Raw genomic sequence first — 16,117 nt, 5'->3', positions numbered from 1 at the left:
AAGAATGTTTATTTCTCTCCTCTCTCTAAGAACTCCGACGAAGGGTTCCTTCGCCGGAGTTCTTAGAGAGAGAGAGGAGAGAAATAAAAAAAAAAAAAATTTAGTTTGAAGGTCGCCGGTCGGAAATTTGGCCGGCCGGCGACCTCTGTCGGAGAAGATGATGAGGTGGCGTAACAGATGATGTGGCGTGAGTTGGCAGAGAGAGAAAACATGAAGGAGGAGAGAGTGTGACGGTGTTATAACGGAAGGGGGCCATATGGGTATTTCTCGTAAAGTAAGGGGCCAGGCGGGAAGCTGGTCACAAAGTTGGGGGCCATTAGGGAAATAACCCAAAAAAAAAATATATGCCCATGAGCCAATATTTTTTGACAAAATTTTTATTCCCTAGAGAATTTTTTTTATTCCCCGGAGAAATTTTATCCCCCAAAGCCGCGGCCTTACATTTTAATGGCATTGATACATCATGAATATAATATGCAATACATCATGAATTTGGATAAGCACTATAACCGTCAATAAGACATCTTAGGCCCTAAAGGCCATATAAAGACTCTTAAGACCATTCTAGGGGGTCTGAATGACCCATCTACTCGTACCTCTACTTTGTTTAGTGCCTAAATTATATGAGATAAATCTTGATGGCGAACTGCTTCCACTGAGATTCGATCTCAGGACCTCATGAACTTAAGAAGGAGGTTTCCAACCACTGCACGGGTAGTGGACAGAGAAAGATAGAATTAAGTAAGAGAGAGAAGGTTGTTTTGGAAGAAATACAAGGATGAAGGTGAACTTTACCCACTGGGTGCTTATAGATACCTTCCGCCAATGATCATTGACCCCAGACAAGAAAAACTCTACCATGTTATAATATTTTGGTGTGGTGCTTTGAGCATCATCCTTTTAGAAACTCTAAGACGAGTTTTTTTTTTATGAAAAATCTTGTAATTTGAATTTAAAATCTAAATTTTGGAGATCATTTTACTCCCAACTATGACAACTTACCCAACTCAATAATCCGAATTCAAGAGCACGTTAAGGGCGCACATCATAACCCGCATCTTGTATTTTTCGGTCACCACAAAGGAATGTAATTTTTCGGATTTGTACTACAAGTTTGTCTTAAGAAAACACTACAAACTCTTTCAAATTTTTCGGATTTGTACTACAAGTTCGGTCACCACAAAGGAATGTAATTTTTTGGATCTTGTAAAGAAAAAGAATTTGGATGTATCCGATTAAGGAAAACGAAGAAGCCATCATTCCATTCTAGCATGATTAGAGCAAACAATAGCACTTAGAAGGCTCAGAACATGTTCTTGTAGATTTTTCATATGAATATATATATACAGGAAAAACTGGGGGAAGAAATCTACATGAAAGAGTATCGGGGGACCAGCACCGCCTTCTGCCTTCGGGAACTGTCCACTGGATGTTTTGATTAGGGTCTTTGATGTCACAGGCCTGAAAAATTCAATGGGGGAAGAAATCTACATGAAAGAGTATCGGGGGGCCAGCACCGCTTTCGGCCTTCGGGAACTGTCCACTGGATGTTTTGATTAGGGTCTTTGATGTCACAGGACTGAAAAGTTCAATAGTAGTAACTATTGTTTGCTCTAAATGTCACCAAATGCCCAGATATCATAAAATAGAGCAAAGAGTAACTTTAAAACATGACAGGAAGGCATAACCAAAGGTAGCTCATGGTCCCCTCTTAGGAAGGATAATATGTATAAATTTTGTGTTGTTACTCGAATATCTTCGGCCCGAGGATGCTTGTTCGAAGAGAAAGTGTGTTTTACCTTGCAGTAGGGCAGTTTTGGGCATCATTAATGATGCTATGCCCGGCCAATCTCCTGACCGGGGTACTTGGACGGGCATGATCTAGTGAGAGAAAGTCAAACACTTTCTCTCACTAGATCCGAACCGGCCAAGTACTCCATCCGGGATTCCGACAGGGCATAGCATCACGGTTCGGTGGGCATTTATTTGGATCTTTTGCTGGCCTTCGTCATCCGAGACATACCTTATTGAAAGGCAAAAATAACACAAATGTAAACCATATGGGGAGAGACGTGATAACTCAAAATGAGAGTCTGAGATATGATGTAAAATTACTCTTATACACGTGGAGCGGTGCGGGTCAGTATCGTGATTCGGGTCCGTCATATTTTGGGAGATTCATAAGTTCAGGTATTTTCGGACAGGGGCGGAGCCAAGAATATGAGTAGGGACGAGTTGAATATATCAAGCATTCACAAGATTTTTCAATTTCTATACAATACATATTGATTCAGTAACTACAAATATTCATGTACTTGAAAAATGTCGTTCAAAAAAAGAATTATATAAACGATCACAATCATAGTGCAAAATGGGCATTATTTGATCTATATCTATCTTTTGGTATAAAATAGACATTAGTTGTGTTTAATACTAATAGGAATCTTTGTACGAAAAAAATAAAAATATAAAAAATTTCAGTACAACCCTATGAGAGGAGAAACATACAAAAGAATTAAACCTTAAAATAATGAAGAATTGTATTTAAGTCATTGATGTTAATAAAAGAACTTATGGTGCGTTTAGATGACGGAATCATGAATCTGCAGATTCATGAGTCCTTCGGATTCATGAATCCCAGTAATATTTTTTGGTTTGTTTGACAACTTAAGAATCATGTGATTCATTATTATTTGAGTATTTTTAAACACTTCTTTTAAAAAATATTGAAGAAACGTTGTTCTCGAAACAATCTTTGTCAAATATCAATTCATTCGAGAACCCTTTTTTTTCTTCACAATTTTTTTTCGAAACTTGTTTTTAATTCTTTTTTCGAAAAACCCTTTTTCCTGAAAATAAATTTTCTCCCGAAATTATTAGTTTTCGAGATCCAGTTATTTCGGCAACCGAGGTTTTATGAAACCTTTTTTTCCCGAAAACCGACATTTTCGAAAAAGAAAAAATGATTTTCGAGAAAGAAAAATATGTTTCGATAAAAAAACGGAGTTGGAGAAAAAACAGTTTTCAACGGAAAATTTGTTTTCGGAGGAAAAAAATAGATTTTCAGAAAAAAAAATATTTGGGGAAGAATCCATTTTCGAGAGAAAATTCGGATTTTGGGGAAGAAAAATGATTTTCGGGAAAAACACTTTTTGAAAAAAAAAATGATTTTTGAAAAAAAAATTTAATAATTATTTGGAGAAGGAAATGTTTTTTTTATTGATTTTTAAGTTTGAAATATAGGTTTATTAATCCAAATCCTAAGGGGTAGGGTGAGATTTTGGTCAAATACAAATTTTAAAATTAGGAATCCTTAGGATTCTTGGTAGAAAAACAGACCAAGAATTCTAGATTCCTAATCCTGCAACCAAACACACGATTAAGTTATAGTCATTGATGTTTACTAAAAGAATACATTGGTGGTGAGGCGAGTCGAACACTGGATCTCCCAGGCAGAATCCTCGCGATTTGCCAATTGAGCTGCTAAAGTCTTCTGTTAGTAAGTTCAACACAAAATACAAGTTACTGGTAGGAAGACCCGGGCTCAGCCCACCAGTAGCTCCGTCCCTGTTTTCGGGTCCCTCAGTCGGGCACGAGTGTTCATGTTCGTGTTGCTCCTACAAAATGCGGGAGAGATATTGTGATGTAGTAGAAACTAAACTAGCACAACTTCACAAAAAAAGACTTTTTTGTTATGAACAATACTTCTCATTACTAATTAAGAGTGCCATTACAATAAAATTGAACCAAAATACAAGGGACATTAGTCCAAGACTTAGATCTATCCTTTTTCCGAGCCCCATTTAGCAAGCTTGCGACGTGCGAGTTTAGAGTTCTTTTGGTATGGCTGAAAGTGGCGCTTTCCAACTTGCTTACGATCTTCCTTAATTATTTTGCTAATATGAATCAACGATTGCCAGTGAATATTGTGACGACGATTTTTGAGATGCCGGATTAGGTGGATATTGTCGCTTTCTAGGATTATCTTTCTGTGGTTATGTTCTTCCGCCCAGGAGAGGCCATTAAGGATTACTATAGCTTCACTTTCTTCAATATTCATTGCTCGAGCATATGTAACTGATGCTGCTATGAATTTAGATTCTGCATTGTGGACTATAAGACTAGTACCAATGTCCGAGGCTATGTAAGAAAATAGCCTAAAATCCACTTTCTTTTTTGGGAAATTAGTATGATCCCTTCACCTCTAATGTCCAATTAGGTATGACTCATTTTTTTATTGGAAAGGAGTAAAATCCCATTTTTCGCACCTAAAAAGTACGAAAATAACCCCACCCTTATGATATTTTCTACTCTTCCTCTTACATCCCTACCATCGCCATAATACTCTAATTTTAATCTTCCCGTGAATTTTTATCTAATTTGTAAGCCCAATTAATATGTTCTTTTCTAACATTTTGATTTTTCGTTACAGTGGGAAACATCAACTTTAACATAAAACAAAGAACTATTGAGAAGTTAAATTTTTGTTTAGAATTTTAGGATTTTTATTTGTCGAATTTTTGTTGTTTATTAATTTTAAGTGATAGGTAAATGTTGCTAGTAAAGTAGAAGAAGGGATATAAGATAAAAAAAAAAAAATAGATATGAGAAATGAAGTTTCGTCGGCAGAACATCGACGATGTTAGCATAAGAACAAAGAGACATAAGAAATTAAAGAAAAAAAATAGAAAAACAATAAGGATGTGGCTGTTTTCGTACTTTTATGCGTAGAAAAGGGGGTTTTGATATTTTCCAGTTAAAAGACGGGTTAATAGGACATTAGTAGTGAGGGGGTAATGCTAAATCCTTCCTTTTTAATTATAATTAAACGAAATGGCTCTACCTTAAAAATCAACTCCAACCATGAAGGAACTTAGGCCTAAATATTGTGCATGTGCGAAGCACATGTGTGGTATTTTGTAAGTGTGCGAAAAACGTGTGATCTGGTGCATGTGCGAAACACGTGTGTGAACTTTTTTTCATTTTTTTTTTCAATTCACATTTTTGTCACATCTAACCAACCACTTTTAATTACATCTACCCAACTAAAATTTAATTACATCTATGAAATTAAAATTTTATTACATTTATCAATCCAACAACCCTTTTAACTGATTAACTTTCTCTTTATCTGTAAATACAACCACCTTTCACTACATACTCATCCAACTTCTACTCTTATCTTTGTTTCCATCTCCCGCTTTTATCTTCTTCATTTGTTTACAATGAATAACGATTTTACGTTTAGGGTTTATCTCGCTGAAACGAGATTTACAACTCCTTAAGGGTTGTTCTCGACCGCCTTTGCATTATAGTCATCGGTAATTTTTTTCCAAAAAACTTTAAACTTTTGATTTATTCCGGTCACCGCATCATATATGAGTTTCAAATAAAAATTAACAAGTAAAACATCTTCTTCTTGTCTCTACGTCACTCGTAGAGCTTTTCTGGTTCTAGTCGGGACATAAGTATAATCACAAGATTCATTGGAGGTTATTTGTGGGCACATTTGATGGGTATCATCATTCCCTAATTCAACATTCGAGAAGTTAGAAGATATCATTTCCAAAAACACCTTTCGTTGGACATTTGTTGCACGTTTTGAGGATCCATTATATGAAGAAATAGATAAATTGAGAGACAACGAGAAAATTATGTAAGAGATTAAAGAAAATGAGAGAAAATAAGAGACAAAGAGGCGTGTGTAAGTTATGTATGGGTAGATCCCTATAAATAGGAAACCAACCCACATTTGGACCGTTGGATGAGCCTCAACAGTCCAAATTTACAAGATTTGGTCGGTGGAACAGATCCAACGACCACATCTGGCCCATCATATGACCATTGGGCTCCCAACAACCATATCCTGACCGACCCGAAATGAGCACAATCGACTGAGATTCTCTTTGGGCTTGAGCTAAGCTCAGCCGAAGAGAAGTCGGTCTAACGACTGGAGGCTGAAATTTGAAGTTATTAGCCTCAACCCAATAAGATTGGACTTGCTCTAACAAATGTACTGCTATTGGAGTCTAAATAAAAAAGAGTGATTGACAAAAGGTCCAAAAATATATGGTCAATAACAGAAAAGTCCAAGTAAAATATATCAGGTCTAAATTGACAAAAAATGTGATGTCAACATATTTCCGCCCCCAAAAAAAGTTATCTGTTTGGTACCTAGAAAATTGTACAGTAACATATTTGTCTTTGATTCATCACACAACTTATAGCTGAAAACGTCAGATTTCTCCAATGCACAGTACACTCAAAATGTGATTATTTCAACTAGTAGTTTGCCTGACATAACTCATGTGCGCCTGATATAATCCATGTTATCTCATCTCTGCACCTGACATAACCTATGTGAACCTAACAGTAACCCATATAAGTACATGTAATTTACATTTTACCTAACATAACCTATGCGACAATCAGACACAAATAGGACACCTGATATAACCCCTTGTTGGCACCTAGATCTAACATTTCAATACCAAACTTGACGTGTAAGACCGATTTCTTTTTTCTTTTCTTTTTTTTACGTGAACCTTATTTTCTTACTAAAGAGTTCCTTTTTTGGAGCAATGGCTAATAATAAATGCCAAAAAAATGGCTCATACTTCCATATAATGAACTGTAATTCACGAGAAAAGTGAACACTAGTCAAATATGTTTTGAATGACTAAAAGGAGCTAGTTGGTTAAAGGGACTGGTTGGTTGTTAGATCTACAATGTGTGATGAGTAATCTGGGCCATCTATTTTATCCAATTGTATCTATAAATACATTGGAGTTATTCATTTGTAGCTATCATCACTTTTGAGTAAAACAATTTCCCGAGGGTGTCATCTAAAAAGAAATTTGAGTATTTTATAAAAGTGAAACAGAAATCCTTAATTGAGTTAAAGAAATGTACCAATATATTATACATACATAGAATGGGTGGGATTTTGGAGAAAACTAATCAAAATGGATTCACCCACCAACATCTAAGCATCCACATACTTAGCGCCATCACGTGAACCGAATCGCTGGCTCGAGTGGGATCCAACTAATCCCGATTACTTATTCAATTAAACCCTTTCACCCAGAGTCAGTTTTGTCTTGTGGGCAGTAGTTTTGAACAAGCTCCCAACGTTAAACATGCTTCGTGATAATGACATGTAGCTAACTAACTGGTATGCTAGGTGCAAGAAACAAGGGGAGTCCATAAGACACCTATTCATCCATTGCGAGGAAGCATGGAAGTTGTGGTCTTATTTCATTCGGGTTGTGGGTTTCAACTGGTGTTACCCAAACTCAATCAAAAGTCTTTTGGATCAATGGGATGAAGCGAAAGTGAAGAAGTCAAGAAGGGACTTATGACGTCTAATCCCATTTGCGATCTGCTCGTCGATTTGGAAGGCCAGGAATGATGGTATTTTTAATGACTGTGAGAGGTTTTGTGGTGAAGGTAGAAGACGTTTTAGGGCTTTTGAACCCAGGGTGGGCGATAAGCTTTTCATATTTAGACGTTTTAATGGGTTTGAATATAGTAGATGCAGTTCAAACTAAGATGTTAACAAGAGTAAAAAGTTTTGAAGGTTTTTTTCATCTACGAAAACTTACAGTTATTACTTGAGATTTCTTTAAAAGAATTATGAAATTTATGGTTACTAGTTTTGACCATTTTTTAATGTTTTTGGTTTACAAAATATAGTAGATGCAGTAGAGACATATTTATGTATTCGTTTATGGTTGAGACCTGTCTAGAATCAAAAGTCATATGATCTGTAGCACCAGAATCAATTATCCAAGTACTATTCGAAAATTGTGTAGACATACTTAAAGTTTTGCCTACATTACCTGTAGTGGCTATCGTCGATGAAGCTTGCTTAACAGTTGGATCTACAAGGGTCTTCTTAGAGTTTTTCTTTCGATTATGATCCCACCATTCTGGATAGCCTAATAGTTCATAACAATGACTTTTGGTATGACCAATTTTGTTGCAGTGTGTACACTTATAAGTAATTTTGTCAGATTGACCAACAACTTTAGCAAAATTTGAATTTGCCTTATTGAGAGTCATTATTGCGGAAGCATCAGTTGCCCTTCACTTTAGCTAAACCGGAAAAACAAGATGAAGATGAAAGGCTCTTCTCTTTCAATCAATATAAATTCCCAAACACAAATTTAAGACTTTTGGCTCTGATACCAAGTTGAAATTGATCAAAGAAATTGTTTTATTCCTTGATGGATTACAAAAGAAATATAAGACTCTATTTATAGAGTTACAATACTACTAGTTTCTAATATTTTACTAGTTTCTTAATAGTTTATACTAATATATTTACTAGTTCCTAATTCTTACTAGTTTCTAATATTTGATATTTCCTAATATCTATTATATGGGATATCTTAATATATAGAAAGATATTTCAACAGTGTTATTAGTTTTTTAGCGAGAAATCTTGTAATTGGAACCTAAAAGTCATTTTAATCGCAGTTTAAAATTTTCACAAGTTTAACAAGGAACATTGAAGTTCAAACTTTATACTAGAGTCAGCATAAAAAGTTTTTTCCTTTCAAACAACCGAACTCCCTTTTGATCTCCATATAGAAAAATGACTAATTTTTTATCCATCCACCCAAATCGTTCATTTAGACATGATTAAAGCAAACCATAGCACTTAGAAGGCTCAGAACATCTTGTAGATTTTTCATTTGAATAGATCAACATCAGCTGATGCTCAAGTTTGATTGATTTTTGATACCTATTTAAATTGATAAGGGGTATATAGCGATACCCCCTCATCCCTAATGTCTAGTTAGCAATACCCTTTTTTTATCAGATACTAGTGAAATTCTTTTTTTTACACTTAGAAGTACAAAAATACCCTTATCCTTATTGTTTTATCTGTTTTTTTCTTCGATCTCTTATATCTCTTTGATGTTATGCTTACCAACGTATTTTCATTTCTCATACCTTCTTTTTTTTCCTCTTATCCATTTTTTTCTAATTTACCAATAATATTTGTCAAAAATTTAGAATTAATAAAAGGGGCGGTAATTATAAGGCCCAAAATAGGAAAGTTAAAGAGAATCAGACCCAATATTAAATAATAATGAGGAAAAAACCCAGTAGGTAAAAATACAATTTTACCCTTTAAAATGAAATTTTCCGACCAAATCAACGTCAAAAACAATTTTGAACATTTCTGAACAATTATTGGTTTGCTCTCAACAATTTTTGTAAATTTCTGAACAAATCTTAGTTTGTCTCAACAATTTGAAAATTTCTGAACAAATTCGTTTTTTGCTTAGACATTGTTTTGCCAAAATATTTCACATAGACAAACTGACACAAACATTTTGGCTACAACATTTTTCGATTTGTCTTGTGAAAAATAATAGTTTTCGCATTTTTTGTTTTGCTTTCGACATAAATATTAAGACTAAAGCATTTTTTATTTGTCCTTTACAAAAATTAAAATGTTATGCATATTATCCTTTGTATTTAACAAATCCGTTAACGAACAAATAGTATTTTGACTAATACATTATATATGTTGTTAAGAACATAATTACATATGTCGCCAACATTTTATAATAAGTCGGGACATTATTATAGATATTGTCAACATTTTATAACAACACAATGATATATGTTGTCAACATATAAGGGTAAAAATGGAATTATGAAAAAAATATGTTGTCTTGTTAACAACATAATTATATACGTTGTCAACATTTTGAAAAATGTTTAAAAAATTGATTTTTTTTTTCACATTGTTATTTTTGAGTGGGTTTTTTTTCCTATTAGGGTCTAGATTTTTGGTTTTTCACTCATTCTTTCTTGATAAAACACAGCAATTCAAAAAAAAAATCGTCTAAGAAAAAACTTTTATCTTCTCATTTGTTTTTTTTTGTTTTACGTTAAAATTGATGTTTCCAAGTGCAACCAATTTTACGTCAAAATTAATGGTTTTTTAAGATTTGTTGTTCTTTCTATTAATTATAACTCGTATACATTCCAAAAATACAAATGGAAATCAAATTTATGAATTGGTACGAAAAATTTAAAAGTTAAAATGAAATACTAATTGAACCTGCAAATGAGATTAAATTTTTTTTAGAAAGACCGAAATTAGAGTATTATGTTAGTCATGAACTTACAAGCTAGATAGAAAAATTCATGGGAAGACCGAAGTTATAGTTTTATGTCGTTCGTAGTGATATGAGAATGAAAAAAAGAAAACATACTGTGTGTTGGATTATTTTTGTACTTTTAAGTGCAAAAACATTGGGTTTCACTAATATCCAATTAAAAAAAGAGGTGTCGCTAATTGGACATTAGGGACGAGGGGTATCGCTAAATTCCCCAAATAGGTATACAGGAAAAAGGGGGGGGGGGGGGGGGGGGGGGGTCAAAGGCCTGAAAAATTCAATAGTATTAACTAAGTTAACATATACCCAATGGCCAGAGATCATAAAATAGAGCAAAAGAGTAATTTCAAAATGGACAGTGAGGCATACCCAAGGCAAGGCAGCTCATGGTCCCTCTTACAAAGAATAAAATGTGTTGTTACTCAAAAATCTTCTGGCACAGGGATGCTTGTTCAGGGGAGCAAGTGCATTCTAGATGGTGTCTTAGAACTTGCATAAACAATATTTACATAATTGAATCTTCAAACTTGAAAAAATTACACGCAACCTCAAATAAATCGATAGGGTTACCTTGCAGTGGAGGCAGTTTTGGGCGTTCATTTGGATCTTTTGTTGGCCTTCGTCATCAGGGGCATACCTTAATTGAAAGGCAAAACTAGTGCAAATGTAAACAATATAATATCGACAGATGCATGATAATTCGAATTGGGAGCCTATGATACGATGTAAAATTACTCGTATATACGTGCAGGGCAGTATCGTGATTGAGGTCCGGCATATTTTGGGAGATTCACAAGTTCAGGTATTTTCGGATCCCTCAGATGGAGATGACAGACTGACCATGCTCCTGATTCGTGTTGCTCCTACAAGAAACGAAAGAGATGTTGTGATATCAGAAACTAAGCAAGTATAAGAAAAGACTTAAACACGGACATGTATGCCGACCTTTACGAAAAAACACAGATATGTAAGTGACTACGAAGGCAAGAAAAGACTTAAACATGGACATGTGTGTGACTACAAAGACAAGAATTCACGTTACACGGGTTTGGAGTGGTGATTTCTTGATCAGACTACTAAATTATATACAAAAGATTGATAATACGGACAAGAGAGATTCCAAGATATTGTGTGTACCTATATAGAGAAATAGGTGCATCAAAAGACACCAACCAATCTGTCTTTGAGTACGGAATTGGGTTGTGCGAAACCGCAGGCTGCAAATGCGCGAGGATACCAATTTACTAACTATCCGCAGAAAAAAAAATTATGTAATCTAATTCAAGCTACAAATGTCGAATGGACAATTACTAAGTTCGAGTTGGACAAATTATTGAATTACGCTGTTACCTATCTAAGTTCGAAAAGCAAAATTTTCAAATACAATCAACAGTGAATTACAACTGATTGGATCTGTGGTCCCAAACGAAGATCTTAGTAAGTCGGATGAGCTAATGGTATATGTTTTTTTAGTAGACCCACATAATTGGATACCTCAATCATCTGATGGCGTAATCTCTGTGAGATGACGGCGAACTTGAATATTGGTACTACAGTAATAAAAAAACACAAGACCCGTCGTCACAAACAATAAATCCCACAAAACTGGTCAATAATTTCCGAATGTGTATCATATAAAAAGTTCTTACGTCTGTTGCTTCATGATCAGGTTTTCCATGATTCACTGTTAGTGGAGATCTTCCCTTGAACATGTAGCTTCCAAAGAGAACACTGTCATTAGAGAAAAGAAAGCAAAGGGAAATATAGATTAGTTAAGACTGACTTATAATATACTGCTGCATCGTGAGATCTTAATGTTTTAATGCCGATAAAGCTAATCCTGAAATCAAACCATATTCAAATGCCAGCAGGAAAAGGCAAAACAAATAGAACATGAAAACGACAAATGAAAGCTAGATCTCACAATACCAGTCCTTTTCTCATGACAGAGGTTACAAATCAGGAAAAAGAAATTGCCTACCCAAGAATGGGCAAAAAGAAGATGTGGGTTTCTTGAAGGAAGAAAATTATATCAGGATATTGATCCTTTTACCAAGTTCATTAATTGTGATTTCCTTCTAAAGGAAATTATTCGTTCAGATTTTAGTTCATTATTGATGAATAGCAATGCTAAAAGAAAATGAAAAAAAAATATATAGGGTATGCTAGCTGCAGAATCTGCATTTGGGGGGTACTACATGAAGGCTCCAGTACAGGAACATATTCGGACAACTTACAGAAGTTGTTGGTGTTCTGCAGATTCATTTAGCAGTGATTATTGCATGATAAATGGTTTATTTATAGGAAAAAAAATAAACTCCATTTGCTGAAATAAATACTGAAGATAATAAGAACTTTGTGATCTAACATTCTAACCTGATAACAAAATCATGTACAAAGCATTGCCCAAATGTACATAATTTATTTTTTTTTGAAAATGAATGACCTTACATCTTTCTGGTGTGTGTTCCCAACCGAATGGAATCCGACAATGGGAAATATATTTCAAAAGAATTGAAATATGTCTGATCCAAACTACAAACAAGAACGGCACAAATAAAGCATGCATTGTGAATTGCGAACATCAACTAAAACGATGAACTTAAAGCACGAATTTCGACCATTACATATGGGGGAAGAACTTATATTCCAAATTTGAATGACCACTAAAAGAATTCAAATATACTAAGTAAAAACTGTAAAGGCATAAAGTATGAATTAGATTAAGTAAACCATAAAATAAAAAAATTTAAACAATAAGATTAAATTAAAGGAGAACAAAAAAGGGTACTTTACATACAAATAGCGGGTCCTAATTGTGCAGACCATGTCTGCCGAACTTATGAATCAAAGCTCCCCAATAAGCTGAGGAACCTACAAAGGGTAACTTCTTAAGTGGAAGAGAATCGTCTGTACACTAAGGATGGTTGTTTCACAATTGGCTCTTTTGTTTTTGAAAATAATATTGTTCCTGTCCTTCCAGATTGCTTACAACAAAGGATTATTTTCCTTTTCTGAGGTAGTCTTAAGGGACTCCATTGGGTGATGACTGAATGAACACGGAACGGGCGAAAAACAGCCAAATAGAATAAGCTTCCTTGCAGTGGAGCAAAAGACTGTTATTGGTCTCTCCACCCTCTTTGCATCAAACACACCCATCAGGGCCTATCCGGGCAGCTCATGGGTCTCTACAAGGCATCTTAATTTGTTAATTGGAAGTATAAACTTCTGGTGTTACTCATAGACAGTAAATCAACAGTAACGGATAACATTGAAGACATCAAAAATGTCTTTTGACCCAAGGGTACTATTTTGAGGAGCGGGTGCATTTGTAGATGCTGTTGTAGCACTTGCATATATTTATGACACTTCAAATTAAAAAAAAAAAAACATGAGTCCGACCTCATGTAAATTTGTCAGAGTTACCTTGCAATGGAGGCAGTTTGAGCATTTATTTGGAACATCTGGTATTGGCATCAGTCATCATAAAAAACTACCCAGACAACAAAGGAAGAAATATAACACAAAAAAGAACATCAAGAAATGCTGAATAAAGCTACCATAAAAAACATACTAAAATCTTTATAATAAAGTTCAAATTTAGAATGTATGAAAAGTCAAATAGAAATACTTGAATGTGTACAGCTTACATGAATAAATTCCATTTCCTACTGGAGAAAAGATGGTTCACTTTAATCGGAATCGTAGTTTTGTAGTAAGGATTCTAGTCCTCCTAAACTCACTGATACATTTGGAGTATTCTCTACTTCGCTACATACTGTGTGGGATTTTTTTCTAATTGAGACCTGAATAGATGTAACAGGCTTATTTGAATTCCTACTTGTTGTCATAGCATCTACCGAATTTTGAGAAAGCTTACGCCTTTTAGATGACGTTTCACCTATTTCTGTCGAAAACTCATCATTAATCCGACGACCTTTACCAAAGAAAATACTTCTTACAAGTGCTTCATCTAGAGACTCTAGTTCCTGCTTTTCCTCATCTGTTCTTGGCCCCTTCAAGTTCTGAAGCATTGAGTCGAAGCTAACTGAAGAATGTCTCGATTTCATTGACTTGAGTTCATCAAGTACACCAACTATATCCATCTCCCTCTTGGAAACAAGACTCCTCTTCTCTAAACATTTCAATCCATCTTCATACCTCTCTTCCTTTCCTACTTCCTCATCTTCTTCTTCTTCATAATTTCTAGTAGCACCTGATTCAACAACATAACTTGAGGTTTTAGGGTCAGTTTTCATTATCAATTCAGCTAAGCAATTTCTACATCTAAAATAAAATCGAAAAATTTGAATCATCCCCAGATATTTTTCCCCAATTATATCTTCCTTCCTACAGTTAAATTTTGTTCCTTTATTTATGTAATCTCCGCATGTTTTGCAGCGGATACTAATGGGGAGCATGAATCGAACTTTAATCTGATTGTTAGGGTTTCTTCTCTTACGTCCGAGTTCTGATGGAACGAAATTGGGCGGGTAGTACTTGTTCAAAACTTTTCGTTCTGACATTGTTTCTCTAGGGTTTTTCGAAGAAAATCGAAATTGCAAGAGGAAGGAGGAGAGAGAGAGATAGACTATTACCTCTGAAGAAAATCGAAATTGTGCTGGTTCGTTTTTGTTGTTTCGATCGATTGATCACGGGGGTTTCAACTTTATATTAGAAACTTATCGCTGCCCCTTTCAGAAAATAGAAACTTCCTCATATTAAAATTTAGGGTGATTTTTCTTCTCTTGGGCCCTTTTCAGAAAATAGAAACTTCCTAATATTAAAAAAGAAATTTCTAGATGTAAAGTTTTGGGTGGAAAAATATTTTGTTTTTTCAACCCCTGCCACCACAATAAGTTCCAAATGACAAGAAACTTAGAAACAGTAAATCACGAAAAGAAATGAAACCTTAAACAATCGGTAGAACATTGGAGTAGTTGGAGAAGGGAAATGTATTTTTATTCTTATATCAGCCATCCCTATAAGAAATTTGAAACATTATTAACAATCAGAAAACGAATGTTCATATTGTAATTGTACCCAAGAGAGAGAGAATTTAAATAGTAAAAGGAACACTTAATTAACCAAACTTAGTTATAAATTCATGAGTATATTATTCTCAACTCAACTTACATGCAAAAATTAATGAGAGGAATGGTGTATTTATAGCAAAAGATGTTGGCAACGTGGAGCATAAAGATGGTAAGTCCTACATGATGTAGGCACCTCATGCTTGTCATCCTAGTGACTCACCCAACAAGTAGGCACCTCATGCTTGTCATCCTAGTGACTCACCCAACAACACCACCTCATGTTTTCTCCCATCTTATCCTTGAGAAGCTTTAGGGGACCTGCATGGGCCACACTACCAAAGTCCCATAGCAACATTGATCTCTAATATCCTTATGGGCAGCCACATGTAGTATAACACTCCCCCTTGGATGCCCATCACTTGGAATAATTGTCTCATTAAAAACCTTGTCAGAAAAACCCGGTGGGGCAAAATCTGATGAAGGAAAAGAGTACAAATAATAGATTCCGAGTGACGTTGGATACGCTAAATACTGCCTCGTTAAAACCTTGCCAGAAAAACCCATTGGGACAAAAACTGGACGAAGGAAAAAGAGTACAGAGCGTAGATAGAGATACATGAACCTGCACATGATAATAGACTCCCCCTGATGAATATCATATCTTGGAACGATGTAGTCTTACATCATCAGGCTATTCAAGCTTCGCATTCCGATGCCATCTACCAGTTTTCTGAACGTCGTAGTAGGCAGAGACTTGGTGAACAAGTCAGCATAATTCTCACACGATTGTATCTTTTGAATATCAATCTCATTATTCTTCTGGAGATGATGTGAGTAAAACAACTTACGGGATATGTGCTTAGTCCTATCTCCTTTGATGTATCCTTCTCTGATCTGAGCGATGCAAGCCGAATTATCTTCGTGAATGACTGTGGGAGA

At 35.0% G+C, this 16,117-nt stretch overlaps 1 protein-coding gene across 2 annotated transcripts; it reads right to left on the bottom strand.

Annotated features, from left to right (window-relative positions):
- Window positions 1-10,472: 10,472 nt before the first annotated feature.
- LOC147568864 (cell cycle control-like protein (DUF572)) lies at window positions 10,473-14,899 on the bottom strand. Of its 2 annotated transcripts, XR_015231130.1 has the most exons (5): window positions 14,741-14,899; window positions 13,815-14,358; window positions 11,792-13,715; window positions 11,280-11,359; window positions 10,473-11,005 (listed from the first exon to the last, which is right to left on the bottom strand). XR_015231130.1 is itself a non-coding variant. In XM_086655280.1 (4 exons), the coding sequence occupies exon 1, from the start codon at window positions 14,666-14,668 to the stop codon at window positions 13,835-13,837; it is 834 nt and encodes a 277-aa protein (XP_086511406.1). In that variant the 5' UTR covers window positions 14,669-14,778; the 3' UTR covers window positions 10,473-11,005; window positions 11,280-11,359; window positions 11,792-13,715; window positions 13,815-13,834. The 2 variants fall into 2 exon arrangements, 1 of the variants encoding a protein (XP_086511406.1); XM_086655280.1 differs by having other exon boundaries at window positions 13,815-14,778.
- Between the last annotated feature and the right edge of the window lie 1,218 nt (window positions 14,900-16,117).

The sequence above is a fragment of the Eschscholzia californica genome, unplaced genomic scaffold (assembly GCF_041429995.1).
Source record: "Eschscholzia californica isolate CP2 unplaced genomic scaffold, dmEscCali1.0.p SCAF_1, whole genome shotgun sequence".
In the NCBI taxonomy this organism is placed as follows: domain Eukaryota; kingdom Viridiplantae; phylum Streptophyta; class Magnoliopsida; order Ranunculales; family Papaveraceae; genus Eschscholzia; species Eschscholzia californica.
This window is presented reverse-complemented; position numbering and strand designations above follow the sequence as displayed.